The sequence below is a fragment of the Acartia tonsa genome, chromosome 8, assembly GCF_053477335.1.
Source record: "Acartia tonsa isolate MP-2025a chromosome 8, ASM5347733v1, whole genome shotgun sequence".
Taxonomy (NCBI): domain Eukaryota; kingdom Metazoa; phylum Arthropoda; class Copepoda; order Calanoida; family Acartiidae; genus Acartia; species Acartia tonsa.
This window is the reverse complement of record NC_137267.1, coordinates 32,383,664-32,411,280: the sequence shown is the minus strand read 5'-3', so window position 1 is coordinate 32,411,280 and position 27,617 is coordinate 32,383,664. Positions and strand designations below refer to the sequence as shown.

The 27,617-nt window shown below is 30.7% G+C and overlaps 1 protein-coding gene across 3 annotated transcripts in view; it reads left to right on the top strand.

Moving 5' to 3' along the window:
• The window catches only part of RhoGAP15B (RhoGAP_ARAP and RA_ARAPs domain-containing protein RhoGAP15B), a 99,477-nt gene that overhangs the window by 29,435 nt on the left and 42,425 nt on the right, over nucleotides 1-27,617 (top strand). For 2 of the 3 annotated variants that reach the window (XM_080170113.1, XM_080170112.1), the window contains exons 8-10: nucleotides 16,443-16,497; nucleotides 19,088-19,143; nucleotides 23,382-23,529. In XM_080170113.1, the coding sequence (XP_080026239.1) occupies nucleotides 16,443-16,497; nucleotides 19,088-19,143; nucleotides 23,382-23,529 (259 nt within the window). Of the gene's footprint in view, nucleotides 1-12,383; nucleotides 12,538-16,442; nucleotides 16,498-19,087; nucleotides 19,144-23,381; nucleotides 23,530-27,617 lie in introns of those variants that run through there. The other variant, XM_080170115.1, reaches the window with a different exon arrangement.

Genomic DNA, 27,617 nt, shown 5'->3' with positions numbered 1-27,617 from the left:
TTTTAGCAGGTTTTAGGCTATTTTTGTATTTTTCACATTTTTCTCCATATCTTTGGTGTCTATGGTCCAATTTCCAAATTTTTTTCAGTTTTAGATATTAAATAAAATTTCCTATCATTTCAAGAAAACAACTTTTACGGTCAGACTGCCTTTAAGCAGGTTTCAGGCTATTTTTGTATTTTCACAATTTTATCCATACCTTTGGTGTTTATGGGCCGATTTCCAAAATTTTTTCAGCTATAGATATCAAAATTAAAAAACCTGTCTTTTCAAGAAAACATCAATGGGGTCAGACTGCCTTTTTGCAGGTTTTTGGCTATTTTAATATTTTTTCATTTTTCCTCATATCTTTGGTGTTTATGGTCCAATTTAAAAATTTTTTTTGTTAAGAATATCAAAATTAAATTTCCCGTTGTTTTGAGCATCCAGTATGTAATTTACTTTGACCGTTAGTCTGTTTGTCATAGTACTGATATATAAGTATTAAAAAATTAAAAACAAATGTTGAAAAGGTTTTGTGATTTTTCCCCAATATACAAGTTTTTGACGACAACTAATCTTTAAATTCTTATACATCATTTTTGTGCTTCGCTACTTATGGATGTTGTCATTCTTGTTTTATTTGCAAATTAAAAACTTAACTTAGCCGATGTTGAGGTCTTTGTTGCACAGAATTGATTTTAAAAATATATATATTTTATTTTACATTTACTTTCCAAATTACCATTATCAATCAGATTTTTAGATGAGGTGGGGTTTGATCTGTCCTTCTAAAACCTTGCTTCAGACCAAAAATTTTTTTTACTAATTTATATTTTAGGATGAAATTTTTCTATCTCTCTTTTATTAATCTGTCTATCTAATTATTTATCTATTTACCAAAGAAATATCTACAAGCATGTGAAATCAAATAATCGCCTTTTGGCGTCCTATGGTATTTTTCAGTAACAATTTCTTAGTTTATACAAGGTGTCCCCCCCTCCCCCCCCCCCCTATCTCGCTTTGAAAGAATCTTGTTAATGTTTTTCTTAAAACATGCATATTGAAATATTCTTTTAAAATATGGAATAGTTATTTCTCGCATCGTATTATAAACGGCTTTCCGCGGATATAGAATGTACAATTATAAGATTAAAACCAGTTTTTTTTTAGCCCCGAGGTGCCTGGCACGGGCTAAAAAAACTGGTTTTAATCTTATGATTGTACATTTTTATATTCGTAGAAAGCTGAATATAATACGATGCTAGTCATAGTTTTTTCGTATGGATGAGAACCGGTTTCTATCCACCGGATTCGAATGAATGAAATATTCTTACTTAATCTTGCAGCTTATCTTTGAAAAATAAGTTGGAAAATCAACTAAATTAAATTTATTTTAAAATATTTATGGTTAAGAAAAAATTTAGAAAAATTTAAATCTAAAACATACAAGTTTTTATTTCTTATTTTTAATATATTTAATGTTACTAGTTGATTAACATAATTGTCTATGTTTACATAAAAATAAAAGGGGCCTTTTTCATACAACATGAGAAATTGCACGTTACGTTATTAATATGTTAAATTAGATCCCAGTGGTTGAAATATAAAGGTACATTTTTTCATAGTACTGTACACTATATATACGTATATCTGCTTATATTTTATTTTCAAATATTTTTACTTCTATACTGATCTTATCAGCAATGAACTACAGGATATGTGTATTTTTACCTGTTTTATTTTTAAAAAACTGACAGTAAATTTGGGTATTGCATAATCACAAAGTTTTGATTTAGATTAAGTTGCATTTTAACAGAAATTTATGTTAATGATATATGGACCACTAAACATTTTATTTGTTGGGAGGGTGGTGGGGGCGTGATAAAACCCCCTTTAAAGAAGATTTTTCATGCATTTTTGGTGGTTTTAAAATGTGTATATATGCAGAGCACCCTGTATATATTTATCAATCTATGGGTTTAACAATAGATATAGTACTCTAGATGGTCTATCAAACACAAAAATCCGCCAAACGTTAATAGGAATTTATAGCAGACGAAGATTTTTGTTTATGTTTTGTGACAGAAGATTCAATCTAATGTTACGAGCAACGAAATGGTTTGTCGTTATAATTTCCTCAACTATATCTGTATTCTTAAAAGTTCTTTGGTTTTTATCTGTCTTATTATCTGAAATAAATTAAAAATGTGTTCAATTTCTGACCAGTGAAATGGTCGAATTAATCTCCTTTTGTAATAGTCAATGGGTCAATTTATAGAAAAGGAATCTATTAGACTTTCTCTATTGATTTCTCTATCTATTTCAGGGGGGATGGGGGTTAATGCAACCATCTCGTAATCAATGTATAAATGGCACTTAGAAGTCGAATTTTGATCTGAAATTTTGCATGAGTAATCCTTGGTAGGTCTATTTTTCCTAAATCGAACAAAAAGTTGTAAGAGTAACGGCTAACAGCTGGCGGCTCAGCCGTTTAGCCATTTTTTTTGTTTTTAGGGCATATCCATCACGAAACCATTTCAAACGGTTCTAGCCGGTAGTTGCTGGTACTGGAAGTCTAAAAATGGTCTTTGGTATCATTTCACATGATTTAAAGCAAATATATGTTTTAAAAAGTTGATTCATATGTAATTTATGACAGATTTGCCCTAAAATTAGTCAAAAACGGCTAAACGGCTGAGCCGCAAGCCGTTACTTTTCTAACTTTTGGTTCGATTTAGGGAAAATAGAACTTCCAAGGATTACTCATGCAAAATTTCAGATCAAAATTCAAATTCTAAGTGCCATTTATACATTGATTACGAGATGGTTGCATTAACCCCCCCCCCCCCTTAGTGCATTTATTTTAATGCACTTCACTATCTTGTTTACAGTACTTTCTATTTTTACTCTGTAAAATCAGAATCCACCACATGTCAATAAAACAGTGGCTAAAACTGACATTATTTCGACGTGGCACGTCTTTTAAATGACAAAATTGATATTTTATGAAATACGTTTACCCGTCACATTAAGTTGAATCGGTCATAAGCAACCAGGAATATTAAGAAATAACATAATATGCGATAAATTGATATACATTAAAGTCTGGACCTTACTAGTTTGGAACCAACCAATCAAAATACAACAAAAGAACTCATAGCTTTTGATCGAACAAATAAGATAACTTTAGCAAACACACTGTATGTTTTCTCTCCATAAAATACCATTGTTAGATATATTATTTGCTGCGCTATCTATTTACAAAATTATCCTTGTTATTTCTACTTTAAACAAGAATGACAACATCTGTAAAAGCCTAGCTATGATATCGAACGGTAGAACAAGCTTTCATGTGTCAAAACTTATTAAGCAGAATATTTATTTGAAGTTATACACAGAATTGTTTATAAACTTGCTACAAAAATGAGTAAATAAAGGATTCTGATTCTGTTTAAGGACATACCTACATTTGTGGACTTAAATATAGAGAAGCTTCGCTTGAAATATTGTACCTTGTTGTCCTTAGAATCAATGTTTCAAAAATCAGATGAATAGGATTACAAAAATTTAAAAATCAGCATGTTTTAAATGACCGTACCAACTTTCTGGTAACGGTTATAAGGTTGCTATGCTTTCTATATAAATTGTACTTAACTTTTACAGGATTCAGCATCCAATGTCAGACCCTAATTATAGAAAAGCTTATCTTTTAAAAATATGATATTTTAACTTTTGTAATACATGAAGTGTATAATTTAATATTTTATTACAATTTGACCCTTATTTGGTTCAGTGTAATATCAAATATTAAGTTAAATTACTTGCTACTTTATTTAGACAGAAGATTTTAAACATTTTTGGTATGTGTGGTATTTTTGGCTCGCTATTTTAGTTAATATTGGGCTTTTTGGATCGTTTTATCGATTTCAAACCTTATAATAAAAAGGTGGTTTCCTACAAGTAGCCTGTTGAGCACTCTTAGTACTCAAATTAAACTAACCTAACCAGACCCAAAGTAATAAACAAAGTAAATTCTGCTTTTCCGTTATTTCAAAATTTCTGTTCATTTGTCTGATTTTTTGAGGTTCTCTATTGAAGATACTTTTATTATACATATTCCTTTTTTTCAAAAAGATCTTACATAATAAACAAACATACATTTTTGTCTTTATATTAGAATAAATAAGAATTATTGTAAAATATATGTCTAAAAATGATTTAGATATTTTGGATAGATCAAGTCGGTAACATGTTGTAAGGGTCGATTATAGCTGATTGGGAAAATTCGACCACTTTATTGGTTAGAAAGTGTTTACATTTTGGTACGAAAGAACATTTATTTCAATTCATCCTTATGAGAAATCAAGTGGATTTAGTAGTATAGAGATTTTCTTAGAGAAATTATATGTATTTTCATAAAATTTCGCTTTTAGAGAAAGGTTCACTTAAGAAAAACAAATAAACTCGTGCAAAAAATGGATATTTCAGTGTCTGATTGTAATATTTCTATTTTAAAGTCATGCTATAGTGCTTTGACTGTCTTCAAAGTTATTAAGGTCTTCCTTCCCAATTTTGACTGGATCCAATATTTGGTAGATTTAATTTTAAAAATAATTTTGCATTATAGACCTTATTTGTTTAATGCATCTGATTTAATAAGTATATTTGCAAAATTTATTTTTACAGCTCAGTGCTCGGAAGCTGCTTATTTAATGTTTCAACTATTAATAACTAAATGTACTATCAGAGCTATCCGTTACAGATAGACTTAAAAGATCAAAGATATAAATGTAGAAAAACTTCACCTTTTCTCCCATAAAACAGAGAGAGAGGGGACAACAGGGCTGTTTATTACACTAGTCCCCAAAGTTTTAATTTTTTTTCCATTCGTTGGCTTAACAACTTTGGGGACTTTAGAGGTTATTGATTGGTTGGTTTATTTAAGTGTGTTCATACGTTCCAACCACTAATTCTAATTAACAGAAGGGGTAATTTTGTGTATCATAATTTGGGCTGCACTTAAATTTATCGGCCATTGTCTTATCTTCTTTTCTTCTACTAAAGCCATAAAAATATATTTAAGTATGAAGAAATATAAATTATATAGGAATTGCGAAAATATTAACATTAATCATTTATCCATTTACCAATAATAAAACAAGTACAATAATGTCCATTCGTAGCGCAGCAATATCTTAGTTTATAAAAATAACGATAAAAAACTTTCGACATATTGAGAAATTAAAACTATCAGGACACAATCAGTTTTTATTAGCGGTGGTTTTCGTTTGGACGGTCGGACGGACCTAACCTATTCAATAAAAGTATAAGATTTGCAAATCTACCTTCAATATATATTTGTTTGTGGGGATCAGCGTGCTTTGATTTTTAGCATATTGATATTTAAAGAAAAGCTTGGGCATCCTTGTTGCTTTAAAAATATTTAAATTATACCAAAACAGTAAAATTACATAGTAGCTGTGCTACTAGAAATAAAAGATAAATTGTCACAAATAAAAATGTTCACACAATCAAATAATAGCCAAGCTTCTCTATGACTACATGTCTGAAATCAAGAAGGGAGGGGAGGGTTCATTGGTATCGGTTTGTAAATTATACTGTTACTCAAAGTGTTATGTATACAAGTGATCTTTTTCGCTGGCCTAACTACTTTAAAGCCAGCACTATCTGAACAGATGAGGTAGTTCTGAATATATGTATCAGTTTATTGTTCCGAGTATATGTATAAGTTTATTGTTCTGAGTATATGTATCAGTTTATTGTCCAATGTCCTCTCCATTAATCTTCCTGTCTCAAATCCAAATGACCTCTAGAACGTGTGATTTATGAAAATGGAAACATTTTGAAATTATTATTTAAACATTAATCTTACATTCAATAAATATATGTATGAGTGTTGTATACCCAACTTCTAATGTATGATTAAGCTAATGAAAGTTGGAATAGTTAGTTATCGCATCTTATTACAGCCAGCTTTCCATGAATAGAAAAATAAAAAATTACAAGATAAGTTCTAGTTTGGTTGGCCCCGAGGGGCCGAAGGCCTTTCCAATAAAATAGTATGAATTATATGATTTTAGTTGTATTGATATTAGAAAATTGTCTATTATATGATCCATAATTTTTTAGTATGATTATAATCCAGCAGATATTAATTGGTTTTGTGGTCATTCTGAAGCTAAGAGCAAAAGAGTGATCCTTTCTCACAATTTAAGAAAGAAATATTAAGATAAGATGCTATTAATCAAGGATTAAAACTAACAAAAGTAGCGTAGATCAAAATTAATAATTCATATTTGTGATAATGGAGTCGGGGAGGGTGTGTAACAATCCATCCTGACGAAAATTCGGAGTTGTTTACACCCTTTTCTATGTTGACACCCCTCAACACCCCCTTGAAAGTTTGTTGCACCCCCTGATACAATCCCTAAACATAGTGCACGCCATCGTTTTTATATCGTAAATTTTTAAAAGCGAAGCTTTTCTATAATTAGGGTCGGTCCGTACGTCCGTCCGTCCGTCCTTACGTCCGTCCGAGATAGTTAGCTTTTATTCGTTAATTTAGGCATGTTAGAATTGACCTATCGATTTCAAACTTTGCATGGTGATTCCTGTAGTAGTTAGGTACGATTTAAAAAGCGTAGCAACTCTATAATCGTCACCAGAATGTCCGTACGTCCATTTTAAACATGTTGATTTTTTTACTTTTTTAATAACAATTTTTTATGTGATAAAATCATCCGATTGATCTGATTTTTTGATTACTGATTCCTATTACAATAAGGTACAATATTATGAGCGAAGCATCTCTATAATCAAGTATTAAAAATGTCAGTATGTCCTTAAACAGAATTCTATATTTAAAAAGTTTTGCCACAAATTTACGTATAATTTTGTCAAACCTTATATTTTCATATTTTGTATATTCAGTTCTGACACTCAACAAAAGTTAATGTTCTTCTGTCATATCGTTTCAGTGCTTCGCTTTTATGGATGTTGTCATCCTTGTTTCCATATGTCTTATTATCTGCTTATCTAAAGGCACTTTTCCTTATCTATATATCCACCAATTTAACTTTCTTAACTAGGAATCTATTAATCAACATATCTTTTTTTAATGTATGTATATTATTACCTCTTAATCTATTTACCTATCCATCTAAGTACCTAATTATACTAGTAATCTATCTTTCAAAAATATCTACTTATCTATCTATCTTCTATAAATTTAATCACAAACCAATCCGACAGATTTTCTAACTTTTCATCAGGAAAACTTTCTCATGGTGTGCAATTAATTCCACATAGATTTTCACATTCGCCTCATTGCACAATAGTTAATTAATACTAAGGGTGTTCAACAATAATAGGGAAGAAAAAGGAATCTAAAGGGGTAAGACAATAGCCGAAAAATTGATGTACATCCCCAAAATTATCCATTCTGTAGTTTACAAATATTGGTTGAAGAAACGTTAGTACACCAAACTAAATGAACCAACCAATCCAAATTCAATAAAAGTCCCCAAGGTTGTTAAGCCAATGAAAAAGAAAATGTTATCAAAAGATTTGGGGACTAATGTAATGAACAGCCCAATGTCCCCTCCCTCTCTACTATCTAGGAAGAATAGAGGAAAGAGCTGTTTGTGCTGTTGTAATAAATGTGATGATTTTATATGCGGAATTGATGGTAAACCCTTTCATATAATTCAGAATTATAAACATTTATGTTTTTTAAATGCTACCAAAGGTCAAATAAATAAAATAAATCACTTTTGCCTAATGTCTGTTCTTTAAACTCTATGGTTGCTTAGAGATAATGGCTTCTAGATTGGTATGTCCGTCTGTAGGACTTTATATTCCTATGCTAAATATTGATGTTGTCATCCTTGTTTTCTTGCTATTTAAAAAACTTTTTAAAAATTTTGGACACCTCTTATAAGATTTCTCGCACTATCCCTTTGTCGCATGTTTAACATAAAGTGGTGCTTCAAAAAATTATAACATGAATTTAAGTTAAAGGGGTACCGAGTATCCTCCCATTAAAGACCCATAAAAAGCTGCTCTCTAAAGGAGAACCATCTCGGTTGCGACAAACGACAAAAAGATAGGCAACTTTCCTTTTACTTTTATAAAAGGATTTTTTCTTATAAAAGACTTATTGCCCACTGAAGTTGTTTATTCGGCATCCAGCCTTTGTAGCAGCCATGTTATGCAGCTTCTTAATGTACAAAATCGGCCGCTGAATACGGCGTATGCTGCAAAACTTTCAAAGAAAAAATTGTAGCACTCTCAATGAAACACACGCGATAACGCAATAAATGTATATTATGTGTTAAACATGGCGAGGGAAATCAAATTAATATACACCATAAGTACAAGGATAACAACATCCAAAAAGAAAACATGAATAGACTAATATAAACAAACATAAAATGTTTTTACTTTGTTGATAACTTTAATTTAATGCAAGATACTTAATAAGTTTGAGGTATAATTTTAGTGATTCCTTTCTTTTAATATAGTGTCTAGTTGTCAAAGGAATCTTGTTAACTAATCAAAACTAACCTACAACCTTTCTGGAAATGATTATAGAGATGCTACACTTTTTTAATTTTAGCTGATTAGTCTAGGCATTCTTATTTGGGGATTCAAATCAATCGGTTATTTCCATCCGATACGGACAGACGAACACATTATAAATTTAGAAAAGCGTTGATTTAAACATATCGCGGAACCGGTCGTTAAGTAAATTATAAACGCTATGAAAGGGACATTAATTTGATGTATATTCACTACCGCACATTATGCATTGGTTTTTCAACTTTGGGAACTTTATTGGATTTTGATTAGTTGGCTCATAAAGTTGAGTGTTCAAACGTTTCATCCACTAACATTTTAATCTGCCGAAGGTTTGATTTTGTGTATCGTCATTTGGGATGTACATCAATTTATCGGCGATTGTCTTATCCCTTTCAATCCCTGGGTATTTATTTGCTATTGTGACTTTTTGCAAATGTGAATTTATGTGGTAGTGATTGCAACCCCATTTAATATCTCATTCAATAATTTCAGAAAGGTTTCTAAATACTTGGGACTGATATTATACTGAAGATTTTTTTTGTGAAGATTTCCTATATCATTAATTATATTGTTTTATGTGATATGTCTCCTGCTTTATTAGATAGTCATCTGAAATTTTTTAGAGATTCATTAAACAATAAGGTACTCTCAACAATTTTATTTAATGTATAATAACTTCTTTACAACAATATTTACAACTTTTTAAAAGCAGTATATAAAAATCAATTTATCTAACATTGTTCAATCACTAAATATTAATATATTATGAAGTAATATAAGGACATAATTAAAGGTTTAAGAAAATTGTGGTTGTAATGTATTTATGCGTAGCTTACTTATCAATAATTATGTGCGTCAGTTTGTATGACTAAAATACAAGTATGACAATATTAATAAAAGCCAAGGTCTAAAATCAGACAGTAGGACAAACTTAATATTAAATTTTAGTAACGGTTATAGAGCTGCTTCGCTTTCTAAATATGAAAATATGAAACAGACAGTCCCAAAGGCAAACATCCTATTTCTACACATATAAAAAGATTAAAATTATTGTTCTGAAAGAAATTTTTCTTTCAGCTGTAGTAATTACATGTTTATAATGTGCTTCTGTTTTACACTTCATTACCCTTCAGGAATGCGGACAATCCCTTTTTTTTTACAGAATCGAAGCTACTGTATTAATATGACATGTCCGTCAGTCCATCGGACCGTCAAATTACCTTCTACAGTCTCGACGTAGTTCTTTTTATTCTAAGCAATTAATTACCTTAAAAAATTTATGAAAACTTTTCTTGTGTTTTGATCAACAGCGAAAGTACTCTATAAATTTGGTATGTCCATACGTCCATCAAACATCACTAAGTAAGAACAAGTATATATAAATGCACACACACAAAGACGGTGGCTGTACAAATGTTTGACAATTTTTAACTGGTACTGTAATATATTAGTGTGAGGTTATTTACATTAAATCTTCATGACATTTTACTGTTATTTTCAGCTTATAAATCTTTTTCTTATATTTCTTATTTGTGCATGAATATTTTGTTAATCATTCAGTTCCGCTTATGATCACATCTCCATAATGTTTATATTCGCAAACAGACACAATAGTAATTAAATTAGAGGGTGTGTTTAATTGTTTAGTGAAAAAAAGATGCAGATTTTGCTATTATAATAATAAGCTTGGAGGTAGTGGACATCGGACTGTAAATTACGCTGTTACCCACAGATTTATAACCATATTATTTTATTCGTTGGCTTAAAAACTTTGGGCATTTTAATTGAATTGGTTGGTTCCTAACAAGTATTATCAATATTTCCAATTAATAGATAATTTTAATCTACAGAAGGGATAATTTTGTTTATAATCATTTGGGATGTATATCAATTTATCGTCCATTGTCTAATCCCTTAAGATTTCTAATTAATAAGCAGTTCTTAATTTGTTAATGTGATACATAAGTGGAAATGAATACACACCAGAGGTGCATTCTTAAAAGACTATGATCGCTTGTGAGGCAATATTGTTTTGTGAAAAATCCTCCAAAATCACATAAAAAATCTACAAAATGAAATAAAAACATAAAAGGGTTATTAACATTAGATTTTATTAAATTTTTGTAGAATTTTGTGTGATTTTGGATGATTTTTCACAAAACAATTTTGCCTCATTAGCGATGCACCGATCCTATTTTCTTAAGAATCAAACTCAGATATTTTAATTTATCAATTTTCTCAATGGAATATTAGGCTTTTTGTATTAATGATTTAAAATTAGGATATCATTTATTTTCAATAATTCCATCACAAAAAGTTGAAATTGATTATTTTAAGCGGAACTACTCTATAACTATAGTCAGTACGTATTGTTATCAGTCAGACTGAGCAACTTATGTTATCACACGTAAATGTGATTACTTGACATTGCGTTTAAAAACAATTTTGTTAAGTAATTCTGTGATGAAATTTTAACTAAAATGATATATTTTTAGTGAACAATATTAATTGTTCTATGTTTATCTAGAATGTTAACAATTTTTGTCTGCACTATTATGAACTTAATCGTCCCTGTTTTGGACAAAAAGTCTGATTTTATGGGAAATATTTTCAGAAAATTTTAATAAATGAATCTAAATATGTTTTTATGTTAGTTTATGAGTAGCTTTGTTATATTATGACATTTACATGTGCTGCAGTCGGACAGACTTAATAAAAAGACTTATCGCATATAGCAGCCAAGTAACTAAATTACTTAAATTTTTACTTAAACACAAATTATTAAGTCATTGCTAATTGAAGGGAATAATCACATAAAAATCACTTTTATTGAAAAGCAGCCGAGAAAATAACGATGCTTTACAGCATACAGATAGATTTGCAAAGTTAGTCATAGAGTAGCATTATTTGTTGCGAAAAATAACAACAAACAGTTAAGATTTCAATTTTTAAATTGCGTCTAATGATATGTTTTTTAAGATATAGTATTTTTTTGCATTTTTGGTGTGCAAATTTGTCTGCAAAAAAATTAGCTGTTAAAAATGTAACAGATAACAAATCCTCTCGTTGTAAGTGATGGGATTTGTTCACATCTCGGCAAAAACCGCGTCAATCTAAATACGTTAAGAATTATATATACTGCTTCAAATTATCTTTTTATCTCTGTTTATCCTAAATTCTAGAACAATATTTACATTTTTGAACGCACACTCTTAAGATCCTAAGAAAACCCGGTAACTCCTTAGCTTAGATATACTTGAGTTAACGTGAGAGAGAGAGACATTTTCGGACGTGTTTATGAAACAGCAAAATTTTTAAAAACCCTTTGATTCATTGCCTTATGAAAATCATATAATCACGAAAAATTTGGATTTTCAGACTAAAGATATAATATCAGTCGCGTGCAGGGAGTTTTCACACCACCCTTGATCCAAAAATTAGAGGGACGTGTGCTTTAAAGGGGTGCATTTTTAGTGTATGCACGTTTTACAGACATAAACTTTTCTTACTTTAACACTTAATGTTTTAGTGGTTTCCGATATAACATTAGACATACATATATACAATTAATAAAGAAAAAATAAAAGAAGAGTCAGATGAACACTGAAACTTTTTTGCTATTTTGTTTTTAGCATTATTTTATGAACACTACCGTACCGGTAGGCCCAAGTAGGCCGCTTTGCCGTTCCTAAATTGTACAAATCTGAGGTATCACACCAGAAATATAATCTACACTTGTGCAAAAAGTTCAGTGACATTGCTATTAAGGAACTTAATATAGCTATAATCTTTTTCTACTCAGTTGACTTTTGATTTTCAAAGTAGTGACTTTGTGAGAGGCATAACTTATGTTATTTATTAGTTTTGTTTTTATACGTTAAAATATACAACATTTCATTAGTGATAAAGTTTTAGAAATAGAAATAATAGAAGCGAAGCTTCTTTGAAATAATGGTAAGTAGAACGTCCTTTGTTCTTATTTATTGTCCAATTAGATAAATTTGGAAAGGAAATACAAAATAATTGTTTTCATATTATGATTTATAGACAAATTATGTCTGAACTAGTATGACAACATCCATAAAAGCAAAGCACAATAGATTAGGCAGCCGGACAAACGAATATTTTCAATTATAATGTGACCGAGATTTTTACAATAAAGAAATAGAATAAATTTAGGAAGTTTTAGGAAAAATAAAGGCAGGATTCTAAATTTAAACCTTATTAAATTTTGAGAAGTATATTAAAAAATCGTTCTGTGATTTAATATTTTAAAAATCAAATTGTTGAAATTATCTAAAACGTCTAAATAGTCCAAATGACCAAGCTTATATTGCTTGATTCACTTCTACAAGAGAGGCGATTTATAATGAAGATTTTTTGTTTGAAATTTATTTCGTAATGAAGCAGCAGTAGTTACTAATTTAAATCCTATGGTTGGGATAGATTTATTACTGTTAAAAGAGAATAAATAAAGGTTAAGAATTTTATGCTAAAAATAGACTTAGAGAAGTGATAAGAAAGGTTTTTGTTGATTTGTCTTTGAACACCAAATAAAACATTAAACATTAAGAAAATCAATTATTTTTGGGATATTTGAAATCACACTTTGAAATTCTTCACAAAAAGTAAAAAAAAGAAGGATGTACAAAGAAAGCTATTGAGTTTAACTTTCGAATTTAACATATCTAATGGACATACTAACATTTCGAACTCAAGAGTAGCTTCGTTACCAAAACTTTGCATAATTAATTTGAACCAAAGTGAGTCATATATAATTTGGTTGAAAAAAGATTATTTTTGAAAGCCCAGATGGTCAAGGATGGAGCAATGGATTATAATAAACTTCCCTATCATTGGTAGATGATAAATTGGAATAGTCCCTTTCGTGGCAACGCCCCTTAAGGGGCGATTCGTCGTACTTTTAAAATGGCTTTATATAGGTTATTTTAGGTTAGGTTAGATTTTATTGGGTTAGGTGATTGCCCCACAGGGTTAGAGCCCCCCGCAGGGGCTAGAAATAGAAGAAAACCTATTGTGAAAAATACGAAGAATCGCCCCTCAAGGTGCGTTGCCACGAAAGGGACTTTATCCTGATAAATCATTGAGGAAGAAAGGGTTAGAGATTAAATTCAATTATTTCATTTATATTTTTATATCTTAATTTTCGATAGTTATTATATGTATTAAATGTCCTAAAACTCAATACAATGCTTTTCTGTTATTGTTTGTTGGAAATATTTATAGTTTATTATTGCCCCGCTACTTATGACTGTTTTGTTCTTTTTATCATTAAATAAATAAGTTTTATTTTGATTCAGATACAAGTATGATAAAATCCATGTCTACACTAAAAGATCTCGAAAAAGTCTGATATGATGGGCACACCATATTAAGGAAAGGAAGATATTTACGGGTTGTGGAATGATTGGATTTATGCTATTTTCAAGGGTTTTGATACATTTTTTATATTTACAAATACAGACAAACGGGCGAACAAAGTTAAAGTTTAAGTAGCTACGTCATAAAGTATTTTAAAAATTATTTTATTTCTTTACATCCATATATAAAAGTAGCAATATATGTTTCTATACTTAAGGATCTCGCCAACCGCTGAACTGATATGGTTCTCTTTTACAGTGTAGCTTCTCATTGGTCCCGGGAAGGTTAATAATTATTTTAGGGGAACAATTTGATAGAAACCCCTAATTATGTTAAACAAAATTTCCTCCAGTGTAGAATATAAAAAGTTGGTGTAAGGGTTTGAACACTGATAGATTGTACAACCTAAGAAAGATTTGATTTAAGTCCTCAATATTTTTAAGCCTACGAATGCGAGAAACACTACGATTTACAGTCTTTAATCCATCAATCTCTGGGACCATCCGAGTTTAAGATATAGCCCCAACATATCTAATATTTTAAATGACTTCTTATGTGATTTTATATTGATATGCTGTACAAAATTTATGCGGAATTGCGGGCACAACATGAATCTCGTGATAAAAATGTAAATCTAAATTTAGTGATGAAAAAATAAATGAAAAATGATTAGATTTATATAATCGTGTTTGTATGTTAAAAGTGATATAATGTGTTTAAATAAGTATGGGTGAATAAGCATAAGCAGTGCTATTCCATAAATTGACTAGCGAGCACAGAAACCCCTCCAATTATTTTAAAAATATATTCAAAATAGTTCTTTTTATGTCTAACCCCTCTTACCTTTGGTGTCTTACCCCTGCGGGTCTTTCCCGGAACTGCCCTAATCTGACCTAGAGTAACACATTAAAAACTACACCCCACTCCTTATTTTTAGGGAAAATCTAAAATTAATAACTAAAGTTTTGTAACTAAGTTGCCTCATTCGTTATTTCAAACCCTTACGATATATTTTTAGGGTTAGCAATTTAACATGTCTAAATTGATAATAAGAGCGAACGTTACAGACGGACAGACCGACCCATATTATAGAAAAGGTTCGCTTATTTCAAAAATTTAATAATATTTACTGGCAAAGTTTATACATATTCATTTTAGCCTTCCGTCTGTGAGTGATTTACTCGGCTCGTATTAGAGATAGACGACTAAAAGGCTCTGAGAATCTACTCTTAATATATTTAATATTTTTTTTTCTTAATTATGATTTTTTCATCCTCGTTTATATTCTTGTAGTTAATTAATATGGTTAATATTAAAATATCATCATATTTAATTTTATAAATTCTATATTTAGAAATTCTTTACTTTTTACAAAGAATAAAACATTCTAGAAAAATTATGTTCTTATTTAGCGTAGAAACAACAATATTAAAGTATTCTTTATGATGCTAAGTAACAATAAACTGTATTACAGTAATAATTTCAAAAACCTTTATATATATTTGCCAGTTTGTATATTCATAATTTTTTGTTCTTTGTTACTAATGAATATTGTTATCCTTGTGTATAATTATCAAGGCAATACCGTGGCTCATAATCATAGAGTAGCTGTGCTATTTTTAAAAATGCAGACAAATGTATTGTCTTAAATTTAAGCATAAAGTCATAGAGTTGTTTTGCTTTATAATCTATTGTATATAACTAGAGGTTGAGCCCTTAGCATCTAGCATATAGGGGCTTCATATTCGAAGATATATGGAACGGGATAAAATAACCTAAAACCATCTCATGACCTTTAAGAAGCTTCACTGTAAAGTAGAACCTTATCGGTTCAGCAGTTAGCAAGATCCTACGCCAAAGAAAAAAAAAGCTTGCTACCTAATATAATAGGATGTAATGTTTTTCGAAGCAACTATAAACGAAAAACCCAAAAAACATTATTATAGAAAAGCTTCACAATTTAAATGGATCTATTTTTATAAAATTATGATTCACAATTCTTGTTTAAAATTTTAGTGTTTTATTGCGAATTAGTTTTTTTGTCTGTCTTTTTTGGTAGCGCAGCTACTATTTAAACTACGTGTTTTATATAACTGACAATCCTTAATTCAGAGCTTTTCTATGCCTAGAGTCTGTACGTTATATTGTCACTTCATTGTTAAGTATGTTTCTTTGAATTCAAGGAAGGATGGAGAAATTGGACTTTAAATTACTTTGTTACCCAAAGTTTTATAATAACATAACATTATTCGTTGGCTCAAAACTTTAGGTACTTTTGATATATTTAATTTGTTAGTTTCAAAATTTTTCAACCAATTATCTTTATCTAAATTAAGGTTGATTTTGTTTATCATCATTTGAAATGTGCATTAATTTATTATCTTAAGAACCCTACTTTGATTAAATTCTATAACTTTTCATATGTCTCCCAATAACTATATTTATGATTTAACACTAAATTTTAATTGTCGTTTTAGACGTTCGAGTGAGTCAGAAAAAGGCGTTCCAAGTAGACATTCTAGCTATGATGAGGTAATTACATAGATAGATAGCTAGTCAGATAGATTGTTGGAAAGATAGATAGATAGATAGATAGATAAAAAGATAGATGGATAAATAGACAGATATTATATAGATGTAGAAGTAATGTAATACAAATAGATAAATATTTGTCTTGGGGTGGTGGAGCGTGTGGTGGTTGTCGCATCCCAATAGCCTGAAACCATACCTGGACCATTAACCAACGTCACTGGAAGTTGTGTAATGAACTATCGGTCCAGCCGTTTAAGATATCTTTCGGGACTTACATTATTACATACACATAACTTAATTCTTTCTGGAATGGGATTAAAATTTATTTTAAAACGTTTAAAGTTTGTGCTAGGCTGTACAAGCGAAAGGAATTTAAATATATTTTACCACCTCGTCCCCCCCAAAAGAGAAGTTATTGGGTACTTCCTACCCCCATGTAAATAAATATGCATAACGTTGGCACGCGCTAAATAAAAAGCTTTTCTCATTAATTATGTATTTTATAACATATTTTTTTACTAAGGATAAAAAATCTGTATTTTTTTCTTTAAAGCATTTAAGGGATTTTTATAGTTAGTTTTATGAAAAGTATCACAGTTGGATATTAACCTTATTAAAAGCGAAGCTTTTCTATAATTAGGGTCGGTCCGTCCGTCCGTCCGTCCGTACGTCCGTCCGTCCGTACGTCCGTCCGAGATAGATAGCTTTTATTCGTTAATTTAGGCATGTTAGAATTGTCCTATCGATTTCAAACTTTGCATGATGATTCCTGTAGTAGTTAGGTACGATTTAGAAAGAGTGGCAACTCTATAATCATTACCAGAATGTCCGTACGTCCATTTTAAACATGTTGATTTTTCTAATTTTTTAACAGCTAATTTTTATGTGATCTAATTATCCGTTTGATCTGATTTTTGGTATATTGATTCCTGGGACAACAAAGAACAATATTTTAAGCGAAGCAACTCTATAATTAAATCCTAAAAATGTAAGTATGTCCATAAACTCAATAAACATTATCCTGTATCAAGAAGTTTTTCAACAAATTTACTTACAATTTTGCTTCGACTCTTATACTTTTATATTCTGATAATTCAGTTTAGACACTATACAAGTGTTAATGTCCGTTTGTCCTACCGTTTCAGTGCTTCGCTTTTATGGATGTTGTCATCCTTGTTTTTAGTTTGTTTTGTAAAGTGATATTGTTATAAATATGTTTTTAAAAATGGCCATAGCTTATGGTTTTTGCGGTGAAGGATGGGAAATCTTTGGTCGTATTTTTAGATGTTTTCTGAACGTTGCAAAAAATTTTAAAGTCAATAATAATGTCAAGTATACTTATATGGGAATAGTTATTTATCGCATTGTATTATAGACAGCTTTCCCTGGATATAAAAATGATAAATCATAAGATTAAAACCAGTTTTGTAAGCCCCTAGCGGTTGAAGGGGGCTAACCAAACTGGTATTATTATTAGAATTTTTATTTTAGTATTCGTGGAAAATTGTCTATTATACGATGCTATACATGATTTTTCAGTATGACGTAAAAATGGTTATAATTCTGAGGGTATCAATCGGTTTCGAGGCCACTTTTTGCACTTAAGATTCTGAGCGTTTTAAAATCAAATAATAGCAGTTTTGTAGAATAACCGCACTTTTTTTACGGGAAAAGCTTTGTAAGGGACAAATTTAGTTTTATTGTCTACGATTTTGTTGACTATGCACTCACTTCCCCACATGTATTACTGTATCATAACATTAAAACCGCATATCCTTATGATAAAGTAACAGGATCCCCGTCTGTTTGTTTGTCTGTCTGTCATAGGTTTTGGGAGGGTTTATTGCTATTTTGGGAGATGGTACCACCACCCTCCCAAGATAAATCGCAAAAAAACATAACTAACAGCGAAAAAATATTTTTTTTTGTAAATATCTGATCCTAATATATAGTGAAAAAAAAACATATATGTGCCCCCTAGAGGCCTCTAGTGGCGTAGCCGCTAGTCAATGATAAATGACAAATTAACCTTACCTTTTTGCTTTACTCCCATCATTAAAAAAATCCTTTTAATAATACGCTGTTGTGAAATTTTGCAAATATGAAATGATGATAGCATATGCGGAAATGAATTCACATTAATTTTGTTGATTTAGTAATCTATTAAGCAAGAGAAAATTATACCTTTTCCGTTCTAATTATAAAATAAGAATAATTAGAAAACCCTTTTGTTTTCTAAAATCGAAGCTTTTCTTTATTTAGAGTAGGTCCTTCCGTACGTAACGGATAGTTCTTGATTTAATTTAAGATGTTCGATTAGTCATATCGATTTCTAACTTTGCATGATGTTTCCTGTAAGAGCTGCTTTTAAAAAAACAATAAACACATAATATGCTGTAATCATCTTATTTACTAGATTTTTGAAATATTGACTCCTAAGGTATAATATCATAAGTTTGTCTATATTAAGTATCCTGTTTTAAAGTAATTTAAACTTTAAAGATAAAATTTTACGGAATTTTAGTTAAACCTCTTTTATAGAAGTTGTCATCCTTGTTCTTGTGTATTTGAATAATGTATTTACTTTTAGGTTACGTTGTCACAGAACTTTAATAAGCCAGTCATAGCTGATTCTTTTCCCAAAAGGTAAGACAAACAAGAATAATTTTGTTCATAAGAAGCACAGCGAATTTTACATATTAGATGAAAAAAGAAATGTCGACTGATATATAGTATAACTAACGGCTTCGCTCCTAGCCTCTAGGGGCTTGGCCCTATGAGGTAAGGGGAAGTCAACCCTAAGGTATAGAATTTGTCTTTTAAAAATAGCCACTGTTACAGGCTGCTGCCTAGTGCAGAAATTGTTTTGAAAAATAGGCTCTGCAACAGGCTGCTGCCTAGTGCAAAATTTGTTTTTAAAAATAGGCACTGCTACAGGCTGCTGCCTAGTGCTTAAAAAAGGGTGTTGGGGGTGTCCGAACCCCCAAGAAAATAGCCTAAAACCACCACAGGAACAGTAGGTATATACCCTGAAGAGTAGAATCCGATCGGTTCATTGTTTACCGAGATCTTAAGGGACGGACGGACGAACAGACAGACAGACATCGTTCTATTTTATATCATAGACTAGCGGCTTCGCCCCTAGCCTCTAGGGGCTTTGCCCCAAGAGGTTTAATCAAACCAATTTTTCGTATTTTAGATTTAAAAGAAAAGTTAAAAAAAAATTTTTTGGGGGGGAAATTTTTTTTTTGTGGGGGGGTAGTCGACCCCACTATTTAAATTTTAGTTATAAAAAGAAAAAAAATTTTTTTTTTTGGGGGGGGGGTGTTTTTCATTTTTTGGGAGGGGGTGTTTTTCATTTTTTGGGGGGTTGAAGGTGTCCCACCTCCCAAGAAAATAGCTTAAAACCATCACAGGACCAGTAGGTATAATCCCTGAAAAGTAGAGCCCAATCGGTTCAGCGGTTACTGAGATCTTAAGCTTCAGACGGACAGACAGACGGACAGACAGACGGACAGACAGACAGACAGACAGACATCGTTCTACTTTATATCATAGATATACCTATGTATTAAAGTTTTTTTTGTTTTATGAAAAAATGAAGCCCAGAAAGCTTAGGGATTTAAGGGACAAGACAATAGACGATAAATTAATGTACATACCTAATGACAAATTATCAAACTTTGGACACTGCTAGTTGGAACCAACAATTCAATATTTAATAAAAGTACTCAAAGTTTTTAAGCCAACGTATGGAAGAACGTTCCTTTAACACTTTGGGTACCAGCATGATTTTCATTTTAATGTCCTCTATATGGTTTAACACTACTTTAAGTACATTTCAAAAGAATTTATTTCAAATATCTTTACTTAATATAACCTTTAAATTGGTAGATTTTTTGGAAGCATTCCAAACCAAAAAAATGTGCCATTCAAACTTAATTTTGGAAATAATATAAAATACCCTAAACAGTTATAAATCTATCTCAACCATAAAATTTAAAATTAGTAACTACTGCAGCTTCATATTTCAAAGAAAAAATATTCATTATCAATCGCATCTGTAATAGAAAACAACAACATAAATAAATTTTAAAAAGCATTAAGAATTATTCAAAAGTAGTCAAATATCACAGCTACTGTATAGATCAGAGATGAATTCACCTATGTACTCTATCCAAACTAAACAAAAAATGAGGAGGGACGGTCAAACTAGCTGTATAAAATAATGTACTTTTTCCTGTTCACTAAAATATGTAAATAAAAAAATTCTTTAAAAATACAGATTGTGTTTTTTTAAGCTCAGCTTTTCCATAGTAAACATATATCCGTTGTTGAAAGCAGATTTCAAGGGGACTGCTGTCAATAAATAATGTCTGACCTTTCTTTGATTATGATAAACAAAATTACCCTTTATTGGTTAAAATTATTTGTAGACAAGTAATAAGATCCATAAAAAGTTAACCTAAATGTTTTAAGCCAACGAATACCAATGCGAGTATGGAAACTTTGGGGTCAGTATTTTACTTTTAATCAAATGTCCCTTCCCTTTTTGGTTTATGAAAAAAATAGGTTACCATCAAAAAAGTCATTCATAGTGATTAATTGGATCTAACTTATTTGACTTGCTGTTATCTCTGTTCATCGCTTATTTAGTTAGCTTGATATTGCTGCGCTACTTATGGACATAATTGTGTTATTTTATATTTGATTCTCAGCCCCGGGGGCATTTCATTTGAAGGCTTTAATTTTTTAATGTTTGAAAAATTGGAGAAAGCTCTGGGAATAGATATAGCAGATCCTAGATCACTAATCAGTAAATTAGACCAATAAGAACACAGTGTAGGAACGATCCAGCCATATTATTGGTTTGAACATGGACACATTTTGGTACGAAAGTAAAGTTATGTCATCTATATATAATGAGTCCGCTATGAATAGTTTAATTTCTTAGGATAAAGCTAGCTTAATTTTTCAAAAAAAATCGTTGCTTTCATCATTAGAATGAATTAATATGACTATAAACAAAATTCGCCGAGCGTTAGAGGTTCCTTTTAGATTGGACAGATGATTGTGTCTGACTGACTATCTAGGATAATAAATATATTTCTCTGGGTAGAAATTACATGTTATTTACCAGGATCAAGACATTTATTCACAGATTTGTATCTATTTAAATTGTTAAATGTTTAAATCAAAGTCTTTTAATTTTTGTACAAACCAGCTACAGGCAGTTTTACTAAATTTCATTTTTAATTACGAATTAACTTTTTTTTAGAAGGCTGCTCTAAACAATATAAAGGACATACTCTACTTTCCATGGCGAAGCTACTCTATAATTTTAAATTTCCTTTAGTCTGTCCTTTTGCAAGAAACTGAATTGCTCATCTCTTATTGAAGATATACAGCTGTTTTTTTTTGTAAAGATTCCCTAAACCAATAAGAATCTAATTTGCATTGTCTGTCGGTAATGCTACAAAAGACTAATACATATTATGTCGACAATATTGCTTGATCAAAATGAACAAAAATGATTGAATGTTTGTCCGTATCTAAGTTTATTTGCAGTATTGTACATGTGTTCATTTCTAATTGCAGCACAGCTTCTCTGGGAGTTAAGCATTCTACATTTTTAAATCAACTTTTCCATCAATGCTTATTATTAGTTTTGCTATGTATATTGAAAGCTACATGGTATATAATTTAGTTAAACTGTAAAAGCGTAAACAAATAAAATATAACAAAGTAAATCGATCTTTTTTTTGAAGTATATTTTTTACCTTACCTTCATCATGTTCCGCATAAACACACACATGTTTAGACCAGTACAGGTTAACCCAACATTCATTTGGACTGACAGTTTTATTATTTTAATCTTTTAAAATTTTATAAAAGGGTTATATGTACTAATTCTATATAAAAGTTTACTGTTCTTCTTAAGAAAATAATCTATTAGCCCATTGTTTCTGCTCTACTTATGAACAAAAATGTCCTTGTTTGTACCTATAGGTCGTGCAAATGTTATGAAAAAGACAATGTACGGTTTACCATTGTGGGATATGAGTAGACTAAAGTTTAATAAAGCTGATAGTCTACTATATTATTAGCAAAGTTATACAAAACCTCACATACATACACAGGGATGGAGGGAACATTGGACTTTATATTAAATATATACCCTTAGTTTTCAATACATGCTCTCATTCATTGGCTAAAAACGTTGGGGACTTAAATCCTAATTGGTTAATTAAAACTAGAAGAATGCAAACTTTTCAACCAATAATCTAATTTTACAGAAGGGTAGATTTAAAAAAAAATATCTGTTATGAAGTTCCTAGAGGCTACGGACACAGGAGAAAGATAATATACAAACAGCCACTAAAGAACACGGAAGTACACCCACATTCCTAACTGTTCGTTGTTGATGGGAAATGCAATTTTTCTAGGAAATAAAAAAATAAATTGGCAACACAAGTATTAGCCCAGGCCCAGCTTTCTTGCACATTTAGAGTTTCATTTCCAGTATTTTATTTACTTTCTTCATTATTCTAATTAACTGTACCAAATTTTATCCAGAGACATCCAAACTTTTATTACCCCAAAACTTTTTTACCAACCAACAAAGAAAAGCTTGGACGTCATTGACTGTATCTAAACTGCAAAATGCACCTAATGATTTTTTAACTCTCATTGCATAACAGACAGACTGGAAGACAACTTTAGAATTAGGTTGAATGTGCAGGAGTAATGAAAATGTTCAATGGATATTTCAGAGATTTTATCTTTAAAAATAGCTAAGAAAATCACATTTCATCCATACAAATAACCAACAAGTACCCACAAGTAAATTTTTTCATCAAACTCTATTTTACCTTTTATTTCAGATCTTCGTTGGATAGCAAAACAGCTGACAGCATCACAGAAACAGCTGATATCAACAGAAACCACGACCTATTTGGATCAGCTGCTTTCAAAAGCGAAGACGGCGACTTTAGTTGGATTCAGACTCCAGCTATAGATAAAAATGATCAGGTATGTTATATTTTAGTTATCCAAGGACAAAGGGCTTACAGATAGGTGGTAAAAAAGATTAATCTTAAGGGGGATCTTAAAAAATTTGCGTGCTTCGCAAGTCAACTTACCGGTTAAGGACCTAAAGGACGCTTTTTTACTTTTGAGTATGTTGATTGTGTAGATGTTGGACTTTTTGTTGTCTATATTAAACCTCTCGATTTGGTCTTAAGGGGGGTGTCAATTTTTCTGGTGGGCTTCGCGCTTTTACCCAGCAAAACACTGCCAAGGACGACAATGTATAATTGAAGAGAAGAAGTTTAGATAATACACTTTAAATGTTAAATTGCCTGCTTTTTACTGACATAATTGTCCTTGTTACCTTTTGGAGTAGCTTCGCTACTAAAATGATAAACTGAAATATATAATACTCCCATAGAAAGCCTAGTATTAAGAGGAAAAGAAAACATGTTATTCTAGAATTAAGCTATTTTTGTCCGGGATAAAGTATTAGGAATCATTATAAAAAAAAAACATACAAAATACATGTTATTGGAATCTATTTATTCAATCAACAAGTTTACTAATAATAAAAGTTGTTCCGTATTGTCCTGAGAATCAACTTATTTAAAACTTTTATGACTATTACAACTGTTATAAAGGATTTTAGAGTAGCTTTCCTTTTATTAAAAGATCTTATTTACTAAAGAAGCTTAATGTATCTTTATTGCCAGTAAGATCTCATAAACGGCCACACTAATCGGCCCATTACTATGCATGGAAAGTTTTGCAGTTATAAAGACTATTAGATTCTAAAGTCTCAGTAACTTTTAGAAGAAAAAAGTTGATATTTCTCCAAAAATCCGTGAGCGACAAATCTTAAAATCCATGATGTAGACAAAAATTTTCTGAATAGATGTTAAGTGCTCTCACAGTGATAGGACTATGGATTATAAATTAATATATCCTCAATTCTGTCATTATGTGGTTACAAACTTCAAGAAGAAAATATATTTTTTTGATTGGCCAAAAAGTTGGAAATTTATGATAACTTGTATTTAATTTAACACAAATATATTAAAATTGTTGAGTACCTATCCCCTATCCTAATATGGTGAAATTCGTCTGTCATTGTTAAAAATGAATTTATAACAAATGCTTTTGGTGAAATTGGTCTCGTTTTTATTAACTGATTTTCACAGAGCATTACTTCTCTGTGATTAACTTCTTACATTTATTTTTTTAAACAAGGACAATATGTTTCAATATAAGCTGCAGTAAAACCAAGGATGAAGAAGTGAGGCTCAAAATTTAGCTGTCTATTAAAAATTACATTTGTCCACGTTACGAACGGACTAACGGACAGACAAAATTAATTATAGTGTAGCTTCGCTACTAAAAAAGACTTTCATAAATAAGAGGAAAGTGATAAATATCAAGGCAAAAATAGCCTAAAACTGTCACATGAACAATAGCTATATTACCCGAAAAGCCCAACCTAATCGATTCAGTGGTTAGCGGAAATGAACTGTTATACAAACATCTACGTTTACTTTTTATTAGAGATTGACGTCATAGTTTGATATTTAACTTTTAAGAGTAGATAATCCTTATAATCTATTCTTGATTGGGTTAATTTTCCTTGTTATGCTATTTTTGTGAAGCATAGCTAACTAATATTTGTTACATTTAGCTGTATGTTCTTTAATCGAAATTTGATTCCATCATAATGACCAAAAATATACAAGTTGTGTAAGCTTATAATACTATGGGGGAAATTGGATTTATTCGGGTAATATCTAAGATAGACGGCTGATTTTCTTGTAAAGATTCCTATTTGCATATAACATTTCTCAGCGTAGAAAGTTCTTTTGTCTTCAATCTCTGGTTCTAATATAATATTTACTGAATATTGACTAGATATTGTTGTGGCGCTACTTATGGACGACGACGTACAACATTGTACTTGTTTTTTACTCAAAATCTTAATGGTAAAAGGATTTAAAAAGAGATTATTAACAATTATATTACAACCATATGGAGGCAAAAATACGGAAAAACATAATTTTTAGTAGCAAAGCTATTCAAAGTAAGATAATATTTCCACCCTAATAGTTTTTTAGATTTCAAAATAGAAAAATTCAATACAATCTGGTATTTAGTGATTTATTGATTTGATCATAAATTTTTATTTCATTTAGACTTTAATACTGTGGAATAGTAAAGATAAAATAAGATGTTTTGGTTATTTATTTAAAACTAGCGGCTACGCTCCTAGAGGCCTCTAGGGGCACTTGAGAAGGGGAGAGTCAAATTTGATAACCCAATTTCTTATTTTAGATTTTAAAAGAAAAAAGAGAAAATTTTGGGGGGGCGAAAAAATTTTTTTTTGGGGGGGGGATGCTTCCCCCCTAATTTTTAATTTTAGTTTAAAAAATTCCAAAAAAAAATTTTTGGGGGGGGAGGATTTATCATTTTTTGGGGGTGTCCTACCCCCCAAGAAAATAGTTATAAACCTTCCCGGGACCTATGAGAAGCTACCCTGTTAAGGAGAACCAGATCGGTTCAGCGGTTAACGAGATCCTTCGGTACAAACAAACACACGGACACACAAACATCCTGTTACTTTAGTATAAAGATAGTTGTCAATAATTCCTTTTTCATTCAAAAATTGTTAAATATAGTTTGTTTACAATTTAACTAGCGGCTACGCCCCTAGAGGCCTCTAGGGTAACTTGAGGAGAGGAGAGTCGAATTTTATAACCAAATTTATTATTTTAGAATTTAAAAGAAAAATTAGAAAAATTGGGGGGGGGAGGGAATTTTTATTTTTTTTGTTAGATTTTAGTTTTGTTTTATTTTAGTTAAAAAAATTAAAATTTTTTTTGGGGGGGTGGGATTGTTTTTCCAGGGGTGATTTCTCTTGGGAGGGTTGTGGTACCCTCCCCCAAAATAGTTTTAAACCTCCCCGGGACCTATAAGAAGCTACCCTGTTAAGGAGAACCCGATCGGTTCAGCGGTTAGCGAGATCCTTCGGTACAAACACATAGACACACAAACATCCTGTTACTTTAGTATACAGATAGTTGCTTTGACCCTAGCCTGGGGGGGGGGTAATGGAAGGAAAATAGCTTAAAACCAACTACAAGACAGTGATAAAACTTCCCTGAAAAGTACAACCAATTCTGCCCAGCAATCAATGAAAACTTATCTTAGGATGAAAAAACCTACTACTTTAAAGGACCAGTAGCTTTATTCCCAGAAGAGTGAACCCCAATAAGTTAAGTGGTTAATGAGATCTTAAGCATCAGACGGACAGCTAGACAGACATCTTTCTTTTTACTTTTAATGGTAGATTACCACGGTCCATAATTGTCTACCTAAATTAAGCTCTATCCTAATTCTTAAGGGAGAATTCTATTACGTTTAAGTAATCTACATTCCCTTTCTTCCCCCAACAAATTATAAAGAATTTGGATGGAAGATTAATTTGGAATAAGTAATTTTGTAAGTAATTTATAGTAAAAGAATTGAATAACATATTTTCAACTAAATTTTTAATTTTTCCTGTTTTCAAGATGACCTCATATATATCAAGTAAAATGAAATAACACTTATAGGGAAAATTTAAAATTAAATTAAAATTAAATCCCACACTTTCCAGTATGACCTAGAAACCGATTGATATCCGCTATAATAGAACCGGTTCTAAGCCATAGTGAAAAAAACATGTATCGTATTATATCCAGTTTTCTACGGAATCTCGGTGCTAACAAATATTTAAACTTTTAATTGTACATTTTTATATCCGCGGAATGCTGTTTATAATACAATGCGATATATAACTAACTATTCTCATTATTCTTTTAATTTTGGACAAATTATCTTTTAATATTTTAAATCCTTATACTAAAGTAACAGGATGTTTGTCTGTCTGTGTGTCTGTCTGTCTGTCTGTCTGTCTGTCTGTGTGTCTGTCTGTGTGTACCGAAGGATCTCGCTAACCGCTGAACCGATTGAATTCTCCTTAACAGGGTAGATTCTCATATGTCCCGGGAAGGTTTATAACTATTTTGGGGGAGGGTACCACCACCCTCCCTAGAGAAATT